Source organism: Watersipora subatra, chromosome 2, assembly GCF_963576615.1.
Source record: "Watersipora subatra chromosome 2, tzWatSuba1.1, whole genome shotgun sequence".
Classification (NCBI taxonomy): domain Eukaryota; kingdom Metazoa; phylum Bryozoa; class Gymnolaemata; order Cheilostomatida; family Watersiporidae; genus Watersipora; species Watersipora subatra.
This window is the reverse complement of record NC_088709.1, coordinates 9,842,824-9,852,190: the sequence shown is the minus strand read 5'-3', so window position 1 is coordinate 9,852,190 and position 9,367 is coordinate 9,842,824. Positions and strand designations below refer to the sequence as shown.

The 9,367-nt window shown below is 35.2% G+C and overlaps 1 protein-coding gene across 1 annotated transcript in view; it reads left to right on the top strand.

Annotated features, from left to right (window-relative positions):
* The first annotated feature begins 5,422 nt into the window (after positions 1–5,422).
* Positions 5,423–9,367, top strand: part of LOC137388821 (uncharacterized) — a 28,892-nt gene continuing 24,947 nt past the window's right edge. Inside the window, exon 1 of the mRNA XM_068075276.1 lies at positions 5,423–5,579. Coding sequence (XP_067931377.1) covers positions 5,482–5,579 — 98 coding nt within the window. The 5' untranslated portion in view covers positions 5,423–5,481. The remainder of the gene's footprint in view (positions 5,580–9,367) is intronic.

The window sequence follows — 9,367 nt, the reverse complement described above, 5'->3', positions numbered from 1 at the left end:
GCTATCACTAATCATCGTTTTATATTTTTTTATAGTTTCACCTAGCTATATTTCCTTCAAACGTTCTTTGGCAGTTTTAGCTAGTAAATTAGATTTATGATTAGACTTTAGATGCTCACTTCTCACTTGTAGAAAGTGGAGAAAATCTATTGATCGATGTACATCTTTAACTTCCAGAACCAAAGCTTCGAATCGTTGGCTTGGCGTACTTATGCTTTTGTTAAACATTTATTCATTTTTAAAAATTACACTCGCAATCTATATAACTCCCAATTTGAAAGCTTTCGGTAGATACGCGTTAGAATGACATATCTATGAATGACATATATTTATTGCATCTGTTTTATTGATTACAGGATGTTTACGTGGTCCCACCAGCCGAAGCAGCTTTGTCAGTGTGGAAACTGCCATAAATGGGAAAGAGACTTGAATGTGTGCTGCATAAACCATGATGTTTTGTTTGAGTTTGCTGCAGTAGATGAATTTGTCCTACTGTATGAGCTGAAACTATGTGATTGGCCACAACTTGGATGGATATTTTTAATAAAAATTTTATGCCGAGATGAAAATTTGTTTGCTTGTAAAAATTATATAATAAAATAATATTGTTGAAGATATCGCAAAACATGATTTGCAGAACATGGAATACATCACAGCCCCGTTGACACCTGTGCTGAAATCTTGTCTGATAGATGGATTTATTAAGTGTAATCAGAGCTGTATGGACAGGTACTTTTGCATAGCCCGACCATTTGTTTAGCACTTGAATCAACTCATCAAATGTGACCAGTGAATTTTTTTCTACAAATTGATACCAATAATGACTCGATAACGTTGACAGTTGACTATACAATGTACATGAATTTTAGGGATGTAATTTGGTTTCACCACATATTCTTTTCAAACACGCAGCTTGCTTATTTTACTTAGTAAGAAACTAGTTTTCGGTGTGGGTAGCGACGGAACTGCGCTGATACAAAGACCTTATTCTACATAGTTTGCTTGACATAATTACCATAGACCGGTAGAATTGGTAGTCGGTACTAAGATGTTTACATAGCATTAAGAGGAAGCCGATATGAAAAGTTTTTAATTTCCCTTGTTTGAGGCGTTTGAGACATTGATAATAATGTATCTGTAGCTGGATTTAAAACTTTATTCTAGCCAACATGAGCAAATACAAGATAAAATATATGCCAATAGAGCCACGTAGAACAAGACTTTTATCGCAATAGCCAATGTAAATACGAGAGATAGAGACAGGTTGTATCACGCATTACATCATTTTGGGCAAGTCTGGGCATGTTTTTTTGGCCTGAGTGTTTTTACTGCAATCAATTTTTTCAATTTTAATCTTCAAATATCTTGACAATGAGATCGCCTAACACAACAAACAACATATCAACTGATAGACTACAAAAAATACTTTTTTTTATAATCAACTCAAATTTGACGCAACCACATCTTTAATTTAAAAGTTAATTGAAATCTACAAGAAATTCTGCACTAGATTCAAAGAATTTGACAAACAAATGCAATGTTTAATATTTCTTTTCGTTTAGAGAAACCGGCTGCAAAAAACGTTAGCGTTTTCAGTTTGACCAAAACACAGACCCCATTCTCTGATATAAAAGATATATAAGAAATATCTGAGGCCCAAAGTTGAAGAATTTCAGTAGCAGGAATATGCTTAGGTTTACATTTACAATTTTTCTTTTCAGCCATCCTAAGCTGAAAATAAAACATTTGGAAACGGTGATACTATGCTGAGAATCCTGACTAAAAAGAAAACTATCTGGTTCATTTTTGGCCACAATGATAACATAATATTCCAAATTTATTGTGGCAAAATTTAGGGTAGATCTGTTAACTCTGTGATCAATCTTTTTGTATAGGTACTAAGACGAGCCGTTATAAAGGTTTCTGGCAGCATGAACGATATACTCAAGCCAGTTTGAAAGCTTTCCGTAGCAAAAGAGTTGAAAGATTTTAAACTAGTTCAGTTACAGGGCAATGAAATAAGAATCGGAAAACAGCCAATGTAAAAATGTACTCATATCTTATTGAGATGTAAAAACTATTCACACTCAGCAAATCTCCATGAAATCTATGTAAGTCCCACTTTGTCATTGAGTGTCTGTCTGTCTGTTAGTATACATAAGAACTGTGTTTCCGCATTTTTGGCTGACTTTGTTCAAACTTCGCACACATACGCTCCATGTCTTTTGCCAGGTCGTTACAAATATTTAGTTTCAAAACTGTCTAGTTCTTGAGATTTAGCCTCTAAAGCACCCACCTGATTCGAAACCTAACCAACTCGCCTTTATGAACACATTCATGGATTGTTGTCGTGAAAGCAGTGTAGCAGTTTTCATTAAAAATCTACACGCGTGCTGCTGGGTACCTGACTGAGAATGAAAGAAATCTTGAATATCACGGGGCGTACCGCTTGGAATTTTAAAAATAAATTTGAAATCATGACCGTACATCAATATAATCAACTACTGGTTTGAGTTGGTCACATGTGGCACCATATACCAGCCATTGTATAAAACAAACTCTGCTCATCAATAGTTGAACAAGATTTGTTCTGTAGCATAATCTTCTGCGTACCATAATCGTTTGAGCCTCTCTAGTACACTTATATATTTTTTATGGCTGTCAATGGCCATTTATTTTGCAAAAAGCTAATAATACTGCAAATGTATGGTACAACTGAACTGACGATTTAAACCTGATTGCATACCCAAATATGTGATGAAAACCCAGAATTTTTGAAAGCGAGCTTAAGAAACTGCATGAACTGAATGTTATTTTGATTAAAGGACATTGCATTGCTAATTTATGTTATTATGCTCTAATATGTAATGAGTAATATCATTATTTATTAGAGACTGATTCGAAACTATTCAGTTAAGGTTTATAAACAAATGTTAAATCAACTAAAATAGGCAAGAGGCCTAAAATAGACTTCTACAAGCCGTACAACTTGAAAAAGATTTTTGTAGATCACTCATTCAGGCCTATACCAATCATCTCAGCTAACTAACTACTTATCCAATTTCATGTTACTAATCAAAACATGACTCATCAAATTTAGCCTGTATCATCTTGGAATATAACAATTCACTCTGCTGTCCCATAAATAAAACAAGTTACAAAAGGACTATGAAACATGTCATGAGATGAAGCAGTACAACAGCATCACCTGAAGGACATATGATAAGCACTTACAGACACCAACAACTGAGAAAACCCATACAGGACTGCTCTCTTAATGAAAACTTTTCAAATGAACAAGACACAATATTTGGTGTACCATGAAATATTCAGGAACAGGTTTTAAGCAGACAGGCTCGCAAAAGCGGTGATACAGAAAGCCTATGCCAGTATTGACCTCAACTCAAAAAACAGCCGATGTCGCACAGATTCACAAAGAAACCCAAAGCAGTTGACTTCCGACTACAGGACCACATCTCGAATGACTAATCCCATGAATCCTAGAATCTTCAATCCTTCAGAACAGACAAAATGGCGGCAGAAAAAGACTCTTCAGCGTAACTCCACTATGTTATAATTACAACAGCTTAGTTTGAGCTTCTGAACACATCAACCATACCTGCAATGATACTGGCTTGCAAAACAGCTTTTGCACTTTTACCTCATAAATTGCTCATATAAATGCTCTGAAGAGCTGCTAAAATATATGTTAGTATAGTTAATTGGATTGAGGACATTTTTACAAACCAAATCCAATGAGTTGTGGTAATTGACGAGAAATCCTGCAAACTAAAAGTACCTCCAGACTCATAGAGTTCTGTGTTGGGTCTCATGCCATTTCTCATATATCAACAACCAACCATGCTCGATGGACTGGACTGTTAGCCTATACGCAGATAATACCCTGCTTTATGCTGAAGTTAGCAGCAAGACAAATGAGTGTGCCCACCAGAGAGACCTAAACTCTCTCTCTAAGTGGTCTCTCAAATGAAAGATGCTTTTCAACAATATAACAGCATTTTAAAGCAAAAAGTTATTTCCCAGTATGCCCTAAGCTGTAGCCTCTTCAATAGTTTGAGCAGAAATATGTGTGTGTAACGATGTTGTCAAATCTTAAACCTAATGGCCATATCACAACATAAAGGGTGCTTGGAGTCATAACATATGCCATCCCAGAGGCCCCCTATAGTCCAACACATATGGGTCTCTGTAGGCGCATACTGAAGTACACAGACTTCTTATAAGATCCTGCTGAAAAATTCGCTACCAAAGCTATTGAACAAGTTCAAAATAAGGCAGTACATTTTATAAAATCGGTGTTTTCTCAGAACTTGAACTCAACACGCTCAAAATTGAAACAAAAATACAACCTCCTTGCTGATGTGAATTCAGTCAAATGAACACAAACACCAATCGCTCAACTACCTATGATAAAATCGGCAACAAATAAAACACAACTGTCTTGGCACTGTTTTGTCTATGCCTTCTCCAATCGGCTACATTAGTTTCCAGCTCCAGTACATAGGACAATCTGCGAATAGGATCTGGCAATTGGCTCACACAGCTCCACAGTACAACACATGTTCGCAATACAAGATCAGGTGCATACTCAAGCTTGGTGTTAAATATATTACCACCGTTTGAATAAAATGAAGCATCTATAAATTTACTGCCTAATTACAGGCCTGCCAACCCAAGAGTGGGGCAATGCATGAGATTTTGTTTTGGGGCAATTGATGGATCAATGATAATATATATAAAATTGTGGAAATTGGGGCAAAATCTCACGCATTTTCATTTTTCCTTTTGGGCGATTGCGTGAGAGTTGGCAGGTATGTGCCTAAAACCTTTACTGCACAAGTGTTCTATTACTTTTTAGATGAGAATTGAGATTAAAATATCGCAGCAGCGTCGTGCAAAACAATATCCGTTACTTTAAAATACGTGACTGAAACAATTATTTTTCAAATAAGTTTTCCTCGTGGCGTTAGCACTAAGCTGAGGAAAAAACCGAGAGGTTACTATCGTTCCCAGTATTGATATATCAAGGGGCACTCAATGTTTGTATATTATTAGGTAGGTGGCTAAAATGTGGTGCTAAATTATCCAAAAATAAATCCTTCGGTACAGTCCGTACAGTTGTCTTGCAAATGAATTGTAAACGATACAACCTAGCAAGAAAAGTGTTGAATTTTAATTAATAATTACAATATCACACAGATAACGCAGTCAAAGCTACTGTGCACGGCAACAGGTTCTAGTATTACTTCTAATACTATGCCCCATTGCATGAACAGTGTTACGAAAATTGCGCTTGTTGTAGCAAACTTAGACTGTGGTCGTCAGGTTGGCCGAACTGTTTATGATACGTCAGTACAACGTTCCGACTCGCTCAGGTTCAGAAGTTAAAGTTGAAGTATTATCGTGCGCTGTTATGTCTGAACATCTATAGCTATAGCAAAAGCTAATCTCGAATGAAAAATGACAACAAAATCTAGTAATTCCGATTTGACCACTGCTATTGAAAATCTTGTTGCCATATCTGGTTCTAGTGCGTCTCACAAAGAGCTGGTTGAAAAGTAAGAACTAGTTTTATAGGTGACAGCGTCACAGCTAGGGCTGTTGTGTTTTTCTCCAACATTTTTATGCCGTGTTAACAGATCGTATTTGCTAAAATAGGGCCGTTCTAATTAATATTGAGCATTTTCTGTCAATTCATTTGTTTCATGAATATTTTTTCTGTTTTCCGTTTTCCTGTTTTCCATTTTGGCCTTCCTAGTCTTCTCCTTTATGGTATACACAGTTCTACATATAGTTTAATAATATTATTGTTGTTGTGATACTATTATCTTTCTCTTTTTTATACATAGCTATACGCACGTGTATACAAACGTGGGTATACACGTGCATTTATTGTTGCCTATTTTTCTTTCTCATAGTTATCTTTTTCCTCCATTGTATCAATTTTTGTTCCTTCCTATTTCTCTTAGTCCATCTTTTTCTCGCCTTAGTGTCAGATATACAAAACCACGCCAACTTTTTTATACAATCTGTGAATAATGTAGAAAAGAAAGGCTGCACTTTTCTCGTCAACATTAGAAACGCTGACTTCATCAAGAGTTAGATACTAACCAATGACTAACGGGGGTTTGGTTAGACTCAAAAGCATATTTGTATGAAGTGCTCTTCTCTGCTGCACTATGATGCAAACAGCTTACCTGTTGCGATAATTTGTATGGCGCTGTTAGGGTACAACTAGCAGAACAGACTTACTTTGCATTTCGGCTGTTTTCTGTTAGGAATTGTTTACTAAGAGATGCGACGCTACCTCTTTATCACTTTTGAGTGGGGGGTTTGTGCCTACTGCATATGCTGCATAACTATTAACAGGCAATTATTAACAGCCTTAACTACCAGCTTCCATGCTCTAATGCTTTAGTGAACTAACGACCAAACGACTCTTGAAATCTTTTGAGCCATACTGATATAGTGTTCCTTGTAACTATTTCTAAAAAGGACAATTGCAGACCTGAATAATTTTCTGGTGACAGATTCTTTGCATTTTCATGGATAAAGTAAAGTGTGCTGTTAAGTTTGGCATTGAAAGACTAGATATATAATTCGTTTCGGTGAATCAAAGTGTTGTTATAATATGACTGGTTAAAATGGGAAAATCCGTGTGAATTTAATGTGATTCATGTGAAAGGTTGTTTCATAGTTCTTCTGAAAAGCACCTGTTTCTGATGGTTCTGTGCAAAAGTCAAGTGTATATCTTATGACTGATCAACTATTAGATAAAAAGTTGGATGGATACACTGACATTGGAGGCTTTGAAAAATCAAGCTTTTATAAACTCGTGAGACTAGAGACAAGCCGATTTGTTTAAATATATTAAAATATTATCAGCAACCTTCATAAAAAATAAGAAACATACTAGTGACTTATTAGCTTGATATAGAAAAATAAAAGAATGTTTTGAGATGAGCATGGGTTGACATGAGCATGGGTTGAAATGAGCATGCTCTCAGATGAGCCCGCTTTGAGATGAGCATGGGTTGACATGAGCATGGGTTGAAATGAGCATGCTTTGAGATGAGCCTGCTTTGAGACGAGCATGTTTTGAGATGAGAATGTTTTGAGATGAGAGCAACCCCAAAGATGTCTGAGACTACTAGGCTGTCCCAGAGGATATACCTGTATGAGGTATTTTCAAAATGACTAAACGGGCATAAAAAAGTATCTTTGCCACTTAAATTTCTGGGAATATAAAAATAGCTGAATTTTCTCAAAAACTACATTTGCAAAGTCAACCAAGCCATCAGTAACGATCATTGTTCTGTGCTTACTACATTCTTACTAACAAAATCCAAGCCAAATAAGGAAAAAGAATTTTATAAAATCTACTAATTTTCAATGATAAACAAAAGCATAAAGGTGTTTAGCCATTATTGTATCCATCAAAGTAAAATTCTTTAAACTGACTGCTCTGGTCTAAACGCTTGACTTTCTTTGTCTAATTAATACGCATGTTTACAATTTATACTGTGAGTAAATGTTACACCTTTCACCTAGAGTTGGCATTACAAATGAAATTCCAGAACTTCTAAGAGCACTAACGATCAATGTTGATTATGATTTATCTCCTCGACCATTTTAAGTACTACTCAATCCCGTTATAACACTTAGTACTATCTGTACTATCTGTTGTTTTGAGTTTGGCTGATATGCAATAAGCAGCTTCGTTGGGACAAAAAAAGTTTACAACAACTCCACAGTTCCTTCTTTAACTGATGGGAAAGACATGTTGTCATTTTTTATTTTCTACAATTCTCCTGATGTTCAAAAAAGGTTGCAGCTATTCACTTGTTCCTGTTTTGCACCTTATTAGCTATTATGAGGATGTTAGGGTGAGATCATGTTAGAATTCTTTTAAACCATATTGTATTTATGTCAACTCAAAGACTGCATACATTAACCTATAGATTGTGCAGACATGTTTAGTTGCATGTTGCAATATAATGTGATATTCAATGAGTTTCTTTTTGTTTGCAAGTAGAGACCAAGTAGCCAAGCAACCAGAGCTGAGTATTCTAATTTAGGCAATATATTTGCTGATTTATATTATTTTTAAGACCCTAGTACATTTTTACGTAATTCTGTTCTTCTGTGCAACGATATTAGTAGACAATCAGCACAAAGTCTTCATACTCGTGTGGATGATGACCTTTATAATTGTTTTAAGGTTAAATATATTTTTGCTTCCCCCTTAATCCCTCTTTGGTGATTACTTTAGTTGCAAGTTTGTTAGTTTTTCATTCCTTTTTGCTGTACAAACACATTGTTTTCATTGTGTACTCTACTGTACACATTAGACTGGCCATTGGTTGACCTGGCAAACATGTAATCAATATATGAATAATCATATATCAATAATATGAAACAATATGACTTTTAGTTATACTTTACTCTTAGGTTTTAATCTTTACAATTGTTTGCCCTGTCGAATAGCGCATACATAACTTGTTACACTGATAAGAGATTTACAGTACAGTGTTCCCTCATTTATCATGGTAAATGGGGACCAGAATTGTCTGCATAGGTGAAGATCTGCAAAGTAGCATCACCCTTATGCCTATTGGTTCATCAGACGATTTTGAGGGTAGAGGGCATTAAAGAGGCATGATGAAGAGTGTCACAAAAACTTTGAATTTTTTCACTTCTCAAAAACCTTAAATGAAAACAGCGAATTGTAAGACACGACAACTGCTATCACAATAATGCTTGCAGAAGGATCTTATTGGGCCAGAGTATGAGGGAGATTTATGTATTTTAGTTTTTTTTATTTTTTACTGAATATTTTTACTTCACGAAGCAGTGAAGCCGGGAATGCTGATCTGTAAAGTACCAAGGAAACACTGTACCTAGATTAGCACTTGATCAGCTAAACTAGTACTAGTAACGCTACAAGATGGAATGAAGAAAATAGCGAAGGTTGCGTGCTTACAAATATTAGTTAAAAAATAACATATTAAATATAAAAAATATATTATGTACATTTACATTATTTATATTATAAATATGTTACATTAGGAATATATTATATTATATATTATGCATACAAATAATATATTATATAATATATATAATATTAGGGAAAAGATTAGTGTCCCATGTGTACTGGATAAGGCTCATGGGATACTTGCCAAAGAATATCTTGTAGTAATCTCTAGCAAAATAATTTTCCTGATTAACCTTCAGGGGAAATATATCAATTCACTTGGTTTCTTATTCTTAGTGAAGCAACCAAATGCCAGAATTAGTGGTGTCTCGTCTTTCTTCGTTTCCTGTGGCGCAAACATGCTGTAAA